Genomic DNA, 18023 nt, shown 5'->3' on the forward strand with positions numbered 1-18023 from the left:
TTCCTATCTTTCTGAAAATAAGGTGGAGGTCTACCCCTACCCAGTGACCAGCATTTTTCCTCTGTATGGCCTATTTTGTGACAGGAATTACAAAACCTGCTATCTTTGCCAGAGGGTTGTTTGCTGTGTTCTCCTGAAGTTTGAGGATTTTCATGACTCTCTAATGCTTTCTTTACACCATGCGTTCTGGTCCACTACTCTGCACTATTACGGTGCTGCCTCACCTTAAGAACTGAAATCGGCACACTTTTTTGAGCAGTGGCACATGCTTCCTCTGAACTAAAAGTTCTAGAATTATCACAGGAAGTCACCTCTTCCAAGAAGTGAACATGCTTTTTAGCCCCATGACTGTTGAGTGTTTTGGGAGACATGAACTCTTGTTCATTTAGCTTAGCCTTAAGATCTGCAATGGTGCCCTTGTGATTTTTTAAATTTTTCACTTAGAGCTAACTGTTCAGCTAGTAATTTATCTAGCTGTGATTGAAGATTCTGAATCATTGCCTCTGACTTTTGTATTTCTGGATTTTTTAGAATGCAGCTCTTTACAATTAGCATCTATACTTGAAGATAGATGTTTCATCAAATCACGTAGCCGAGTACAGCTTATGAAGTTTAAAGCCTCAATTATTTCACCATGTTTTGATTTCTTTTGATGTTTACCAATTATGTCCCACCATTTGAACATTTCATCATCAGAACATCTAGTATCAATATATTCTTTCTTAAGTTTGCACAAGGTAGGCTCAAGTTTTTTGCTCCATAAAGCAATATGCGTCACTTTCTTTATAAGTTTTCCCTTCCATCCCTGAGGAGATAATCTGAATGGTGTTGGATTGTACAGTAATGGGACTACTGAAGCTACTTTCAACCTTCTAATTACTATACCATGCAAAATGGAGAATGAAAACATACTTACCAAGTCCTCAATCAGAAGGCCAGCTTTAATCCATTCATAAGATCAACTATGAAAAAATCCTCATTCTGATGACCAACCAAAGTAAATCTCAGAAAACTCACTGCAAGGGATCCCGGGTTTCGGCACCATCTGTAAGGGTGGTTTCCCTTCAGTGGTTCAGGCTGTAGAATTGCCGAAGGACTAAAGAAATGTTATCAGCACGATGGTATAAAACTGTACATTTCTAGTCTGTTACAACCCACTGCCACTTATACCAACGAAGGAAATAAGCGCAGTTACAATAGCTAAATATGTGGGAGAGCGTTGCTATTAAGTGACTATATTGTATTGCAATAGGTAGCACTTCAAAGTTAATATTGAATCAAGATTAGTTAGCACATAATTAATAATTGAAATGGTTTAATAACAATATTTTGTTATGGTTACACTTGAATTGGTTACAAAATAGATGAAGGATAGTAAAACATATAGTTAATTGTACCTAACATGTATGTAAAATATTACCTGAGAGAGAAAGAGAGAGGGGAAGATGGAAAGAGGGAGAAAAAATAGGGAGAGAGGGCAGAGCCCTGAGAAGAGAGCTCCAGCAAAGAAAAGCCAGCAGAGAGAAAGAGACAGAGCAACATTTACAGTCTTCTTTTATCCCTTCCTTGACCATGTGACTGAAAACCAAATTTGAGACATTCAAACTGACCAATCAGCAGACTACAGCTTCACCCAATGTGCAAAAGGTGTGACAATTAGCAGACCCCCGATGTATAAACATGTTGGCCTACAGGCCTTGATCGATATCAGCAATTCTGTGTCTTCAGGAATGCCAAATGGCCCTTTTGTTACTCAAAATAGTTTGGGACAGGAAAACAGAAGTCTTTGATAATTTTTGACCCTACAAAATCAAAGCGTAAATAGGCGTAGAAAACATATCCTTGTGGTGCAGCTGACGCAGAAGAGTGTACGCTGCCTGCGTTCAGCTCATATTCTCTAAAATGGTGCTACAGTGATGTGGGGAGAGACAGAGGAGACGAATTGTTGAATAAAGTCGTTATTTTTATTTTCTTTACATACAAAATATCTTAAATTGTGTTCCAAAGATGAACAAAGCTTCTACAGGTTTGGAATGACATGGGGGTAAGTGATTAATGACAAAATTTTCATTTTGGAGTGGAGTATCCCTTTAAGCTTATCTGTACAATTCCATTTAAGATTCTAATGGGACTGAATCAGCCTGATGCAGTGTGGTGGAGCTGAATTGGAACTGTTGTTTCTAAAGTAACTGCAACACAGTGCTTCAAAGTATTAAGACACACAATTCAATGATACCCAAGAGATACCCCACTCTTGTCTTGTATGTCTTTTTTATTGTTGATATTGGAAATTATTGTTTTCTATCCTTGCAGGTGGAATTATGGTTACAACCACTGATCTATATTATATCTATATTATAGATCAGTGGTTACAACTCTCAGATTAGACAGTGTGATCAAAGCAGCTAATATGAAAGTGCTCACTGGAGACAAATGGCATCCTGAGGTCTACATGGAAACACTGAAGTCATCTGGATTCACAGATGTCTGAATAGAGAATAAAAGAGAGACATTTTTTTATATATATTATTTCACTTCTCACATCCAACACAGAAATTCAGTAAAATGTGAGTGAAAACATGAACAAACATGAAAACAAAACATGAACAAACACTGAACGATTGTCTTTTTATTAACTAACATTAACACAGATTAATTAATGTATTGTTCCATGTTCGTTTGTATACCGCGCACAAGGTTTATGAGCATAGTCCAAGTCTTCTCTGTTTTTGGTGTACCTCTGTGGCAGAATTACCGCGCCACATGCTGGTCTTGCATGTATACTACATCGTTTTGTGTCAGTTTTGTGGTTTCGTGTGGACGCAGATATTTATTGAGACGAGGAAAAAAAAGATCGGTTAGGGAAAGCTCTTGTTTTGTGTCGATGTAGCCTTAAGCGTCTTAGCTGGAAAAACGCTGTGCCACAAAAGCATTCTCAAGAGCCACTAGCTGGTCGTTTACAGAAGAGCGCCTGACATTTTTTTAGCTGGCTAAAAACTCTTTGGTTTACACACGTATATTTATTTATTAATATTAATATTAATGTTAATATTAATATTAATGTTAATATTAATATAGTAATATTTACTGACATTTTTTTAGCTTGATGAATTATTTTTAATATTAATATTAATATTAATATTAATATTAATATATTAATATTTATATTTATTTATTTATATTAATATTTATTGGTAGGCATACATTAATCTTTTTTTGCATTTATATAATATACTGGAGCTAAACCTGAGAAAGTAAGCCAGAATATTCCACTGCGTTCCTGGACACGCAATTTACGTAGCTGTAATTTATTTTAGTTTTGTGGCCTGTTTTGTCTCTCAAGGATCAGTGCTGTGCTAAAATGTTTTAGGCAAGGGTTGGCAAACCTGTTTGGCATGATGAGCCGAGAAAAATGTTTGGAATTATGTGACGATAACTTATTCACCTAATTACATATCACAATAGATTTCACTGATTTAAATCAGATACCTCCTCACGTGGGACACCTGACAGCACTTGGTTTTCACAATCTTTTTTTTTTTAGGTCTGGATTGTATTCAGCTGTGGCTGCTGGTAGTAACTCTTTCACATGTGTCAGGAAGAACAGAGCAATGCTTTGATTTCACTTGTTTTAGTGTCGAAAAAAGTGATTTAGACGATACTAACGAACTTCACATCAACCGCGAGCCACGGGTCCACCTGTTTTAGGCTTTAATGGCTTATCAAACTGCAATAATGAAAAAGATAAACCTTTGTAATTAATGAACTATAGGCTATAAAAACATAAATGACAACTGTACCAAATCTTGCATTAAAAAAATAAAAAATAAAGAAACACTTGCCCTGAGAAAACACTTAAATCTTTTGGTTATAATATTGCCATCAGATACAGAAGATTTTATGGTTTTTAAGTGTGGTCTGATTCAACTCCCGCTTAAAAGACCATTCTCAAACTATGACAAATGAACACGTAATTAACTACAATACCCAGGATGCACCGCGCGTCGGTCGCACAGTGACGTATGAACATTTCGCGGGCAAAATCAAAAGCACGCTGTTTACTATCCATTCAGCAAGCAAAACTCGGCTGTAACAACACCAGTAAGTGATGATGATAATAAGCTAAATACCTGATATAATGGTCGATGAAATACGCTGCATTATGACAACGTTTTAGTAGAAAATATCTTGACCAAACTGAGTTTACAGTCTACATTTATGATTAACGTTGGGCTGCTAGTGAAGGGAAATGCGCTGTTACTAATGTGTAACTTATTGTGAATGTGATGAGTGTTTATATATTGTATATATATATTGTTCGCTTAATAACTGTGTGGTGTTAATTTAGGCCGTGGTTATGCAGAGAATCAGTCGTCTGAAGCGGGAGCTGCAGCTTCTCAGCGCTGAACCTCCTCCAGGAGTGTCCTGCTGGCAGACTGAGGGACGGGTGGACGAACTACAGGCCCGTCAGTCTGTCCTCATACTTCAATCTGACATTATATCTATCAAAATAAATATTAAACACTGACAGCATCCCCTCTTCTGCATTGCTCCTGTTTGATGTAGAGATTGTTGGAGGTGCAAACACTCCCTATGAAGGAGGCGTGTTCACACTGGAAATCAACATACCTGAGAGGTGAGAATATTAAATATTAAAACGCAGATATTAAAAGGCCAAATTCAGTGAACACCTTATTGATTATGCATATTTTTTGTACAGGCAAGCAGATGAAGCCAGAATATAAACGTAATGTGCAAAGTTTCACGTTAAATGGTTTCCCATAGAAAACCATTAGAAGGAAAACACTGAACCATTACGCAAGCGTATTGCGTTCATATTCCGACCTCATCTGCTTGCCTATATAAACAATACATCCTTAATATAGAGAATATTACTGTTTTAAATATATTAAGGCACTTTAAGTGTTTTTACAACGTTTTGTTGCACTGTTTAATGTTTGAAATATTGCAGCGGGTGCTTAATATGGATTGCAAATGGGCAAAACTTCCATTTTGTTTTATACTATTGAGAGGTGATCTAAATATTTGCGACTGTGACACAGATAGAAAAATGATAGGCTTGTGCTGCAGTTCTTTGTATGTTTTTCCCTCCTGGTCTTCGAGCTGATCACGTGACTGAAAGCTATCAAATGTCAGTGTCCTAACACTTTATCTTAACCCGTCAGATTTTCCTACCAGGGTTTACTGTGCTTGCACACATCAATATTGCGTCCATTTTCTCATGCTGAACAACAATATTTAATGTATCTGGATTACTGTAACGGTAGGTTTAGGGTTGGGGTAGCTGTAAACTTTAATAAAACACAATCTAATACGTAGAAAAAAAAAAATCGTTGTCGAATTGTACTACCCACTGTTTTAATGGGAGGTAGCACAAATCGACAGAACACCGGTTCGGGGTTGGTTCTGGTGAGCCTTCTAAGAACCGGTCTGCCTTTCCACAGGCTACAGAGCCACCACAGAGCCAGGTCTTAAGTTACTGAATTCGTCTAATCTTTCCCAGCAATGCTAGTGCGGCAGCGCCAAACACAACAGGCTTGTTGGGGATGTATCTTGTTGGTCACGGTAACTCGCCCCCAGCCCCTGACGCAAGCGGTTCTTAATTCTAGACCAGCAATGTTTTGGTGCTACTTACGAACCACTTTTCCTGGTTCGGAGCTGGTGCTTTGGGTGTTGAAAGACAAAGAACCGATTTGAAGCTAGGCTCTGACTCTGAACCAGCACTCAAACTGCCTTGGTGGAAAAGGGCCACAAGTTGTGGATGGGTTTGTGTGTTCATCAGAACCGATTTGGAGAAATGTAGCATTACATCACTTGTTCACCAATGGATGCACTGCAGTGAATGGGTGCCGTCAGAATGAGAGTCCAAACAGCTGATAAGAACATCACTCCAGTCCATCAGTTAGTTTTGTGAAGTGAAAAACGATGAGTTTGTAAGAAACAGATTCATCATTACGACTTTTTCAACATCACACCGTTGCTTCCGGTTAAACAAACAAATCCTAAACAAAGATGTTGGTGGATTTTAATGTGAGAGACAACAGGAGATGGACTTTTTCAGTGGAGGAAGCGTTATTATTGATTATAGACTCGTATGTTGGCCAGAAGCAAAGGTTTGAAGTTTAAATATCTTGATTTGTCTGTAATGCTAAATTTCTTCAAATTTGTTCCGATGATGAAACAACTTAGAGAAGCTTAGGGTGAGTACGTTCACAGCGAATTTTCATTTTTGTTAGAACTATTCCTTCAACACTTCTCTCATGTTTGAATATCCATTTGAGCCTCCAAAGATGCGTTTCCTGACGCCCATCTATCACCCCAACATCGATAATGCAGGACGCATTTGTCTTGATGCTCTGAAACTGCCACCAAAGGTAAAAGCTGAAAATAATTATTTAACCAAATCCTATATCAATAAATACAGGATTAATTACCTTTTTGAAAAATATAATTTTCATTACTATTTTTTCTTTTGTTTTGAAGTAAGATAATTGTAGTGATATTAACTTATTTTGCGATTGTAAACTAGTCAGATGTCACATGTTGATAATATAATTTTGTTTCAAAGGGAGCTTGGAGGCCAGCACTCAATATTTCAACACTGCTCAGCTCCATACAGTTACTGATGGCCGAACCGAACCCTGACGACCCACTCATGGCTGATATAGTGAGTCTAAGATATGTTCCCTCCATTTTTGAAGTTTAAGTGTGTAACTTTTGGAATTGAAATCGGTTTCTTTGAACAGTCCATCACTGGCTGAAGCAGTGGCTTAATTTAGGTTTAGGATTAGCTATTTGTGCAAACAATGTTTTTATTTTGTGTCTCTTTCACACTTCTGACTGTTCTTTATGGAAGCCCATCACTAAATAAAAAATGTGTCTCTTTCACACTTCTGACTGTTCTTTATGGAAGCCCATCACTAAATAAAAAAAGGTTATTACAACTTTTTATTTCTATATATATATATATATATATATATATATATATATATATATATATATATGTATGTGTATATATAATATAATTGTGAGATAATATAAACTTGCTATATATATGTATATATATGTATATATGTATGTGTAATATTGCAATTGCAAGAAAGTCTGAATTGCAAGAGATAAGCTTGAATTTATGATTTTTGTTGTTGTGTAAAGTCACAATTACCTTTTTTTTTTTTTTTTTTTTTTAATTCAGTGGCGGAAACAAGCTTCCATAGATATTGTTCACACATTCCTCTTGAAAATTCATTTCCTTGACATACTTTCCAGTCCTCAGAATTTAAATACAACAAACCACTATATCTAGAGAAGGCAAAGAAATGGACGGCAGAACATGCAGTTCAGAAGAACAAGGTAAGATTAGTGCTTCTCAGGACTGTCATATATTTAAACTGTAGCAAAGTCCAACATTTTATTCACTGACATTACACACACACACACACCAACACTAGGGGGAGCCAATGTTCTTTCATTGCTTCAGTCTGATTGCACGGTTTCTCTTCTCTCTTGTGTTTAAAGGGTTGTGTGGAGGCCGAAGAAAAGACTCCCGAGAATAAAAATAAGAAAACTGCACACAAGAGAGAGGCACTTAGTGCACAGGAGAATTTAGAGCACACCAAGAAAGTATGCATGTAGTAGGCCAATATTTTACAAATTACTGATTTTAAGTTTATTATACAAATCATTTCTTTGTGGTATTTTTTTTTTTTTCTTGTTTACAGTTGGTGATATGAATGTAATAAAATATATTTAACATTATACTACATTTGCATCTCCCTGAATTGTTCATTTCTTAATACACATGTACTATTTAATGAATGAAAGTATTTTAAAAGGTATACCATACTAGATCAGAGGTAGTTTTATTTTAAAATACAATGGCAATGAAGTAACTATGCTACATTGCCATAAAAGTTTTAAGTGAAACTTTTAGGCACCTGTTGCAGAATTATGTCTGAAAATGAATTCACTATCTTAAATATTACATCACCGTCTTAATGACAGTGGATAGCTGTGCATTTGTTGCTGCTATAAAGCAATTCGCCCATTTTTGCTTGATTTCGTATCGGTTTATGATTTAGAAATTGATATTTCAAGTAAAAAAAAAATATATAATAAAAACCTACAGTTATACAGAGCCTACTACAATGGTCAGAATGTAAAATCCAATTAGGATAGTTTTTAGAAATAGCTAGGTACTGTGCTGGGTATTTGGGGCAGGTAAATAACCCCAGTGAGGGGCTTTATAATATTAGAGTGTCTTATTACTGTTTTTGTTATCAATGCATGGACACTTGCTACATTTTTATGCTGTGTGTGAAATTTTCACACAGTCCCTTATTTAACACATGCCAGCAAAGTGCGTCAGAGTAGCAGAAGCCACAATAACTGTTGACTAGATGTTTGTTAATTATACTTGTAGTATAGTTATATAATAATAAACGTGCTATTGCTATCCGTTGTTAGACTTTCGCTCCCTGACAGCACGGCCAGAAGAAAGTGTATATTGAAACTAAACCATCTTAAAATCTTTAACCCCTAATCTACTTCAAAATAAAATGAAACCGTACCTGTACTGTATGACTTTAGACTGGATTAAAACGCAGTAACTGGATCTTGCCTCGCTTCATAGTCAAACACCTGCCACTTCTAGGTGTGCATTTCTGTACTGAATAGAAATGAACATATTACATAGAAATTTCAAATGCCTTTCTTTCTGTTATTTGTATGGATGAAACATTGATTTATTTATTGAGTTAAACTAACTTTAATTTTGTCTGTCGTTTTGTTTACTATTTTTGTTTAGGGCAATTAATTGGCGTTTATTTGCTGCTGCTGCAGCTGCTTTTTCTTCTTAATGCGATTCTCTATTTTCATCATAAGTAATGTTCTTAAAGTTTGTTTTGTTGTGTGCATAGAAATGCTGTCTAAAAAAGTGGGCAAACAGCTGGGTCGCCCCACATATTGTGGGTATATCTGGATGGTTGGTGACCAAGTTCTTTAAATGGCACGATCAGATTTTGAAGGAGAATGCAGTGAAATTATGCAACCAAACATTCTTCAGCAAGACATTGCAACAAGGTGCAACAGTAGGTCTATTTGAAAGTTGGTTCAAATAGACTAGTGTAGGTTATGTTCTGCCCATGACATAGACTGCCCATCGCTGGTGTTTAATTGAGAACATAGTGCCTATTATTCACACATTTGAGCAACTAACGATGGAGGTGAGTGCATCTGGAGGATCTGCATCAGATGTGATTCCATCAATTGTTGCGCTAAAGTGATTACTGAGCAAGGGCCTTGAAATTGACCAGGGAGTGTAAAAAAAAAAAAAAAAAAAAAAAAAAAAAAACTTTTAGAGGCGGTGACAAAGCGTTAAGCTAAAATTGACTCTGAATCTCTTCATTGTATCCCAACACTGATAGACCCAAGATACAAAGCAAGGAGTAAGCATGATGCTGCAAGCACAGCCGACAAAAGTGGTGGAAAAGACACGGTGCACCACCCAGAGGACAACCCGATAGCCAAAAAGAGCTTTTCAAAGAAAATCCTATGCTATGTTATGCTATAATAGTTTAAATATGATTCTGTTGTTAAGAAGGAATGTTCTATGCCCAAAAACTTGTTTGTTAAACAGATCTGATCTATGTTCAATTGAAATGATCTGATGTTCTGGTGTGCACCATGCTCAAGCGCTGACAGAAAACCATTGTTCAGTGCTGGCTCAAACATCTTGGACAATAAAAGAAACAGACTGCACTTTAGTGGGTGAAAAGCACTCAATCTTTTTCTGAAGTAGCAAAATTTATACTTAATGTATATAGCAACAGCACTGTCTTTATTTGTTAAGTTTATTAAAGAAATATGTTCTAGCATATGTCAAATGTCAGTTAATGTTGTTAATTTAAATATTCGATAGCAAAAATCACTTCTGAAGATTGTCATGTTGTCTTTTATCTTAATTTGTGCCTCTCATAAAATGGTGGTCAGTTGAATGTTAAATGGATCCAATCCATGTTCAGTGAAATTAATTTAATGCAGAAATAAACTAGCTAGTACTGTATAGATTGAAATCGGCCAATAGCAATTTGTTAAATTGGTATTGGTATTGCCAGAAATTCTGTTCTGACTGCTATTGCTCTAACATTCCTCTTAACAATTAATGAAGTGTCTGACATACTTTCCAGTCCTGATGAAAATGTAGAAGTACCTTTGAATATTTTTACATTTATATCTTCCTGAATTACTCAGTAGTCTTCAAGACATACATTTATGAAACTAATAACTTTATTAAATCATTCTTTATCACATGTATACAGAAATATGAAAATATTTACATCCAGAATAATGTCTGTTGTACAAAGATCTTAAAATTTCAATATAAAAATTACATTTGAATATACATTTAATATAAAAAGAATAGAAATCAATAAGGATAAAAAGGTATAGCATGCTAGATCAGAGGTAGTTATAGTTTACAATACAATAGCTAGCCTACTTTACAATCTGTAAAAGGTCCCGACCAAGCTTTATAACAACCCAATCAAAACACTCATAGTTCTTCTTAATCTTCAGTTTATAGCATCGACATGTTCAATATATTTCATGTTTTGCTCTACCTTAATCCTGTGGACTTGACAAAAAATAAAAAGTTAAAGGCCATAGTCTATGCAAGTACATGAATGCAAATGCTTCTAGTTACGCAAGTTTGAATTTAATGCAATGTTTAATTCTGAAATGTGTTGCATAGCAAATTATTACGAAAATGTTTTAAAATGTTTTAATACGTTTATTTTTTTTTTTTTTATGTTTTATATGTGTCTGTCATGTGGATTATGGTATGAATTAGGATAATGTCTCCTATGGTGCATTTTTGCTTCTGTCATGGTGGAGCAACAGTTTGAAGAAGTCAGTTAGTTAAAATGAGTTGTTAACATGTCTATAGCCAGCTACCTGAATTAATGGAATGAACACTTGAAGGTATCTCTGTCACCCCTCAAGGTTTCTTACTGCCACAATGCATGAACTGGAGCTTGCAGAGCGTTGACCAAGCCTTCTGTGTACTTGCAGAGTATGTTTCTGGCAATATGTTTTAGCTTATATGTTTTTTGGCATTTTTTTTTTTTCTTTCAATACACTAAATATTAGTTGACATTGTACATTTACCGTCCCATACATTAAATATATATATTTTTTATTATTATTATTATTATTTTTTTATTATTCACTAGGGGCAAGTAAGCAAGTGATGACTTGCAAATAATTAAAGATACTTTGATATATACACACTTGGAAATGAATGCATAAAAGTACATAAGAGTACAGAAGAATTGAACATTTTGTAGAGACATTTTTCACATTAAAATATTTAGATGCATAACTCCTTGTACATCAGCAAACATCCCTGTGATATTTCCTAATTAAAGGAATGTCCCATGTTCAAAACAATAAAATGCAACGCTGCCGGTGCAGTACTTTGCCCCATAGACATCCATTGTATGTACATAATGCATGACTTTTTGTTTCTTGTTTAAATAGTCAAAAAAATATTTAATCTTTTTTTTTTTTTTTTTTTTTGAAAATCAATATACCATGGATGGAGATGATATTAAACCCAGAACATTCATTTAAACCTAATTACACAAACAAGTTACAAAAAAATAAATGAGGATTTGCTTTTGAACATTTTAAGATTGTTGCTTAAATTACTTAAGGGCCCACAAGATTGTGCCACAAGATGTGATTAGGCTTTCTTTCCCTTTTTTTTTTTTTGTTCTTTTTCTTTACTTTAAGAATGACATGTAGCAGTTGGGACAGTATGGTTATATATAGTCCCAAATTAAAACAGTTCATTGTTCATTCGCTCTGAAGGTTTTAGGGGTCAGTTCATATGTGGCCTCATGACTTCTTGTGCTCAAAGGGTCCTTAAAAACTTTTTTTTAAGAGGAGAATTTAAGAGGAGAATTAAAAATGAGTTGAGAGATGCGTGGAGTGGTAGACTCCAGAGAAGGAGGTTCCATTATGAGTGTCCAGTCCACTGCTCCTAAGGTGCTCTTGCTCTTTGACAATGAGTCCTGGTGTTGACCTCACCAGGTTCTCTGCAACATTATCCCTCTCTGTTGAGGGGTTCATCTGAATCTGGCATGGGATGAGAGGCACTGGGGGTGGGCAAGAAAACCTGGCAACTGTCTCTGAGTTTTGTGCTGATGAACTCTCAAACGCTGCATCTGCTTCAGCGGCAAAGGACACCAAGGCTTGGGTGGAATCATACGAGCTTTTCTCCGTGTCAACAGAGACAAAGGAATCCATGTTGCGGTCATGATGGTGGTGAGCTCTGCTCAAAAGCAGACGTGCATCTTCTCGGAAGTGCGGATTGAAAAGGAGGTAGAGCAAGGGATTGATGCTTGCAGGAAGAGGCAGAAGCACCAGGACGACTGATTTGACAACCTCCTCGCTCACGGGAAAGAGTCCCAGAAGGGAGGAGAAGGTGAGGAAGGCTACGGGGCAGTAGAGCAGGCAGTTGGTGAAGATGAGCCAGGCCACGTGCTTGATCATGGCACAATCCCAAATGCTGTCAAACTCGCCCTTCATCAGGTCCCAGTAGAGTTTGATGTAAGTTCCGGTGATCACCAGGAAACACAGGGAGTTCATCATTATCAGAGCGACCATGAATCCCAAAGTGGTAGGTTCTCCGTCCGGCAGTGGTGATGGCATGCAGAGTGGGGTTGCCCCATACTCCCCAACCCCAATTAGCGGCAAAGCGGCAACTGCCAACGAAAGTGCCAAGCATGTTACTGCGGCAGCTCGCACACTTCCCAGAGAGGGCGACTTTCCGTAGGCTCGGGCGCACGACACGGACACGCTGCACTGCACTGCAGCCAAGGTTAGGAAGAGTATGGAGCCCTCCGAGGCTAGAACTGAAAGAAAGCCTGTTGCTTGGCAGCCTGCACCCATTTCCCATTGAGCACCGTGCAGGGCGAACTCTCCAAATGTCCGGGCGTCAACCAGTGCCAGGGTGCCTGTACACAAGCCCGTAAGCAGGTTTGCGCCACTGATGGTGCCGATGATGAACTTAACAGGGGAGAGATAGCTAGGGGATGCAAAGACTGTCAGGAGGAGAAGGCTGTTTCCCATCAGCGAGACCAAAGAGATGAGCCACATGCCAAGCCGTACCACCCAACTGTCAAACAGGTTATCACATGGTTTAAATGGACCTAAGGGGGTGAAATGATAAATCAGAATTTAAGCAGAAAGAACACATCACCTTGAGCCCTATTCACACCAAGACTGAATTTTAGTATGGATCAAATGCACAGCAAATTGTTAGGCAACAAAATAATTTTAACAAAGTTTTAATTTTTACAAATGAAGCACACTTTTTTGTGAACTTTTTCAGAACATGGTAGATATGGGGGGTAAGAAATGGTTTTGGTGCCAAATTGTTTGCAAATATCTTGTAGATATAGAATATTAAAACAGAGAAACATAATAGGCCACATCTATTTATTTTTTCTCTTGAGTATTTTTTTAATACACAAAAATACAGCTGTTTTATAAGTATCGGGTTATAGCTGAAACCAGCTTTCTTTAATTTTTCTTTTCTTTTTTATATATCATCAGAGCATAATAAAATAATGCTAGGGTGAAGTGTTGGTGGAGATTTGGAGAAGCATGCATAGTTTTGGCGTGAAAACTGTTTGCAAATATGCCTTTCTTTGCCATGCTTGCTGTTTAGTTTGTTTGTACTTGATGTGAACAGGCCTTTATAGTCTTGATGGCACATGTATGACCTTGAGTTCAGATCTGCTGCTGGTTGAATTTACCTGGGATGGGGGTACACTGTATGCTGGTTTGCAGTTTGGACTCTTCAATAGCCAGCTGAAATTCCTCTAAGTCAAGGTCATCTGCAAGTGAACACATGAAAAGCATGAAACACCTTTGGTTTGTGCTTACACACCAGTATGATGAAACAGTCTTCAGTGTTCTTCAAGATGGCATGATGGATTCAGTCTGGCAGAAGATAAATCACCATGTTATGGACATCTAGTCTGCTGGAACAGATTAATTTATCTAAGGGCTTTAGCGCCACTCAACACCGTACACATCTCAGTTGCAACTTTCCATTTCTCCTTCAGTGTGCAATCAATCATCTGGCTTTGATCGCATTCTGGTTTTGTTATTTTCCGATAAGCCAAATGGTATGTTTTGGACCTTGAACTGTTAATGTTTATCTAATTTCCCATGGAGTGTAATTACTGAGAGCTCCTTTCAAGTCTGAAACCTGATCAGATCACATCACATCAAGGAATGCATGGAGAAAAGACATTTTATTTAATCTGTCAAATACCTGCGGTTACCGTAAAGGCCTTGACATGTTTCTACTGTGCTAATTAAAGATGAAGAGACTGGCAGATAGAACAGAGCAGATAAAAATAGACACAAACACACACTGTGGAAAACCACTACAAGTGGTGCTTTTATGTTCTTTTTATATGATGAATGTGTTTGTGTAGGGCCAATGTTTTTGACTACAGGAACTCTGATAAAAGGTGTAGTGCACAAACTTGATTGTCTTGGAAACTTGCCCCAATCATTTCAGCCTAACCGGTTTCTTCTAGCTGTTTGCATGACCACCTGAGAAAGTCTACCTGTTCTGTTCAGTGCAGTAGTATTAACATCAGGGATCGAGATCCTCTCTACTGCAGAGTTTTGCTGCAAACCTATTCAAACTGAACAAGCTAACCAAGGTCTTTAGGATTACAAGAAAATTGAGGTGTGTTTGGTCAAGGTTGGAGCTAAACTCTGTAGGAAAGTGGACCGTCAAGGCCAGGGCTGGGATCCCCTGATTTACTTGGTACTCCAAGGTACACCATCTGTCCAATGTTTGGACCAGGGGTGTCCAAACTTGGCTCTAGAGAGCCACTGTCCTGCAGAGTTTAGCTCCAACTTGCCTCAGCGCACTTGCCTTGAAGTTTCTAATATACCAGTAAGACCTTGATTAGTTGGTTCAGGTATATTTAATTGGTCTTGGAGCTATACTCTACAGGACAGTGGCCCTCCAGGAGCAGGACTGGACACCCCCCAACTTTTGATAGGTAGGTGTCCAAAGAATGCCATGTTTTCTTATTGGTAAGTTAAGAGCAATGGTAAAAACTTTTTTCACAGTTACAAAAAAGTTGTGTAATGTTATCCTGATCAATGAGATGGCCTAGTGAAGACTTACAGTTATTGTCAGTGTGAATGGGGAACAGGGACAGAGCTTTCTTCTGGAGATCTTCCTCTTCACTGCCCATCTGTTCTTCCCATTGGCTGGCAGCTTTGTAGCTATTGCAGGCTCCAAAAACACAGCACTGATAGGCATATGGCATCTCGATGACCCTGTTTCAACAACAGTGACACAATGTATAAAACTGAACCAAAAATAATTTAATATGTTCCACCAATATCTTTATACCACATATTTTATGTTTATATCAACAACAAGTACATACTGCATCAGTCTGAGGAAATATGAAAACTATAAAAGATCCCATTGCAGAAAAACAAGTACATACTGCATCAGTCTGAGGAAATATGAAAACTATAAAAGATCCCATTGCAGAAAAAATAAATAAATCGGAGAATGATTCTATATATATATATATATATATATATATATATATATATATATTATATATGCAATTTGGGTGCAGTTGAAACTGTGATTCTCTTTTCATTTGCATGAAGTAAACTAGCAATACATCTAACCATAAGGGGAAATGGTAATACTTGAAATCGCCAGATATTCTAGGAAACTTAACAAACAGTGAACATTTTGTTGTTTGGGTGAAAGGTTTTTTTGTTGATGTAAATTCTATAAACAGTTGAACGTTACTCTGAAAACAAAGTAAAAAAAAAATCATGTGTTTTTTAGCTATTCAAGGCATTTGTGTTGTGGGAGTTAATAACCACAAACACTTGTGAATTTTCTTTGATGGTTTAACATGAAAGTATTTTAAGTCTAGCTAATCCACTCATGTGCAGGATGGTGGTTGATTGACTCTGTGGGGTTATTGGTTTCCACAAATGTACCTTATGTTGGGGAAGTCCTCCACTCTGAAGGAACGTGAGAGTGCGATATTTCCTTTCAGTTTAAGATGAGTGAGGCTTGTTAGCCCAGTGAGCGGGAGACTGCTCAGTCGGTTCCCAGTGAGATCTCTGGATGGAGATAGGAGATACATATGGATCATCATGTGTAAAATAATTATTTGCAGATGAAGCTACTCTTGAAGTGCCTGCTTGAAATGTCCCATATTGTACCATCACATAATTTTGTTTAAACATTTGCCAACATTGTGCTTTGGGATCTTCTGTTGGAAATCATGGTTGTAGAATCATGAGGTCCTAGCATCTATTAAAGTGAAATTAATTATATATATATAATTAATATAATTTTGCTAATATTTTGTAATTCAAAAGTTTTTAGGTCCGAAAACCTTTTGTGGCCACTATACAAATATTTTTTTTTATTTCTTTTTTTAAATATCAGTATTTTGCAATGAAGAGGCCTTTAAAGGATTGTAATGGAGTGTAAATCAAACAGCACTTGTTGATTGGAGAAAGTTTTATTTAAACCGACATGTTTTGGCACGCAGGCCTTGAACTTTTAACCCTAATGAAAACTAGAACGTGTCAGTTTAAATAAAACTCTACATGTTCCAGGTTCAATACAAGTTAAGCTCTATCGACAGCATCTGTGGCATGCTGTTTATTACCACAGAAAATTATTGTTGCTTGTTTTTACAACTGAGGGACGAGTCAAAATTATTTTCTGTGGTAATCAACAGCAAGCCGTTGAAGCTGTCGATGGAGCTGTACTTGTATTAAGCCCAGAACAGTCAACAGATATTGCTGGTTTTGACTTCTCTACCAGTGATTTGCCTTTGTCCATGCACATTGTGTGCTAGTGAGTTTGCACAAGGAAAACTAGAGGTCTGTAACTGTTGCAGTATGATGCTCTGCTCATTAACCGCTGCACACATTTATCAGCCACACTCTGTCACTCTTTATCAGTCTTCCTCATTCATTCATCACATTCTTCACCTAATGCTGCTTGCACTTAATCATCTGTGACTGACGATGCACGTCTTCACCGCTGTGCAGAGCTTTTAACCGTGATCACAACCGCAGTCTTTCCACTTTGAGCCAACCAAAGCATTGCACAGATGACAGAAACTCCAAAATGTGCATCATGGAATCTCTGTGTTTGTGTAAATGGGATGGTTGCACCAAGTCAGTTAAATAGCAGTTTTTGTACAACTATACAGACATCTAGACTCTGAGGTGTGCGATCTTTATCTTCATGCACTGGCACTAATTTGCATTCATTATACTCACAGTTTAATGAGTGACTGAAGAGAGGAAAAGGCATCAGGGTGGATGGTGTTGATCCTGTTCCAGCTTAGATCCCTGTAATGAGATTTCATTTGCTCATCTGTACATCTGCCAATTTGTATTTTGTCAGAATTTTTATTATTAATATTTTTTTTTCCTTTTTTTTTCTTTTCCAAATCTTGACTGCCAATATGAATGTTTTTTATTATTCTCAAGATTTGACATCTGAAAACAGTCTTACTCTCAAAATCATATAGCAAAAATCATTATTTAAAATTTTAGCATGTGATTTTCTGGCTTTTGGTTGTGCAATATGTTTATGGTTAATTTGTGTAGAATGTCTTGGCCTCTAGGGGGAGGTATTGTTGAAAATATATATATATGTATGATTTGATTTATGATTTGAAAGGAAAATGTGTATTAAATTAGAAAAATGCCAAATAGTGGCTTTTTCAGTGTAACGCTTACGGCCAGCAGAAGATGAGCATGTGTACAGTACTCACAGTGAGCGCAGAGAGCCGAGCTGTCGGAATGTGTTCATCTCAATCTGTTTGATCAGATTGTGCTGCAGGCCTCTGCCAAGTCAAAAAAAAAAAAAAATGGTATTACTGCGTCTCACAAACACACTC

General features: G+C 37.0%; 2 protein-coding genes across 3 annotated transcripts in view; one reads left to right on the forward strand and one right to left on the reverse strand.

Moving 5' to 3' along the window:
- The first annotated feature begins 4058 nt into the window (after positions 1 to 4058).
- ube2t (ubiquitin-conjugating enzyme E2T (putative)) lies at positions 4059 to 7753 on the forward strand. 2 transcript variants are annotated; one of them, XM_042712678.1, is made up of 7 exons: positions 4059 to 4101; positions 4349 to 4466; positions 4567 to 4637; positions 6291 to 6395; positions 6590 to 6688; positions 7291 to 7374; positions 7540 to 7752. In XM_042712678.1, exons 2-7 carry the CDS (start codon positions 4358 to 4360, stop codon positions 7654 to 7656), a joined length of 585 nt encoding a protein of 194 aa, XP_042568612.1. In that variant the 5' UTR covers positions 4059 to 4101; positions 4349 to 4357; the 3' UTR covers positions 7657 to 7752. The 2 variants fall into 2 exon arrangements, with proteins under 2 accessions (XP_042568612.1, XP_042568611.1); XM_042712677.1 differs by lacking the exon at positions 4059 to 4101 and adding an exon at positions 4148 to 4267 and having other exon boundaries at positions 7540 to 7753.
- A 2640-nt stretch (positions 7754 to 10393) lies between these two features.
- LOC109065803 (leucine-rich repeat-containing G-protein coupled receptor 6) overlaps positions 10394 to 18023 on the reverse strand; it is a 75586-nt gene continuing 67956 nt past the window's right edge. The window contains exons 13-18 of the mRNA XM_042712679.1: positions 17898 to 17969; positions 17398 to 17469; positions 16093 to 16218; positions 15245 to 15399; positions 13845 to 13925; positions 10394 to 13235 (exon numbers count right to left, since the gene is read on the reverse strand). Of these exons, the coding sequence (XP_042568613.1) occupies positions 11986 to 13235; positions 13845 to 13925; positions 15245 to 15399; positions 16093 to 16218; positions 17398 to 17469; positions 17898 to 17969 (1756 nt within the window). The 3' untranslated portion in view covers positions 10394 to 11985. The remainder of the gene's footprint in view (positions 13236 to 13844; positions 13926 to 15244; positions 15400 to 16092; positions 16219 to 17397; positions 17470 to 17897; positions 17970 to 18023) is intronic.

Source organism: Cyprinus carpio, chromosome A23, assembly GCF_018340385.1.
Source record: "Cyprinus carpio isolate SPL01 chromosome A23, ASM1834038v1, whole genome shotgun sequence".
NCBI classification, from domain to species: domain Eukaryota; kingdom Metazoa; phylum Chordata; class Actinopteri; order Cypriniformes; family Cyprinidae; genus Cyprinus; species Cyprinus carpio.

What these genes read in the sequence shown, in the direction of transcription:
- ube2t (XM_042712678.1), top strand. Translation starts at nt 4,358, where the DNA reads ATGCAGAGAATCAGTCGTCTGAAGCGGGAGCTGCAGCTTCTCAGCGCT. An exon ending in CTCTGAAACTGCCACCAAAG is followed by an intron (nt 6,396 to 6,589) that starts GTAAAAGCTGAA and finishes TTTGTTTCAAAG; the next exon opens with GGAGCTTGGAGGCCAGCACT. An exon ending in ACCCACTCATGGCTGATATA is followed by an intron (nt 6,689 to 7,290) that starts GTGAGTCTAAGA and finishes CATACTTTCCAG; the next exon opens with TCCTCAGAATTTAAATACAA.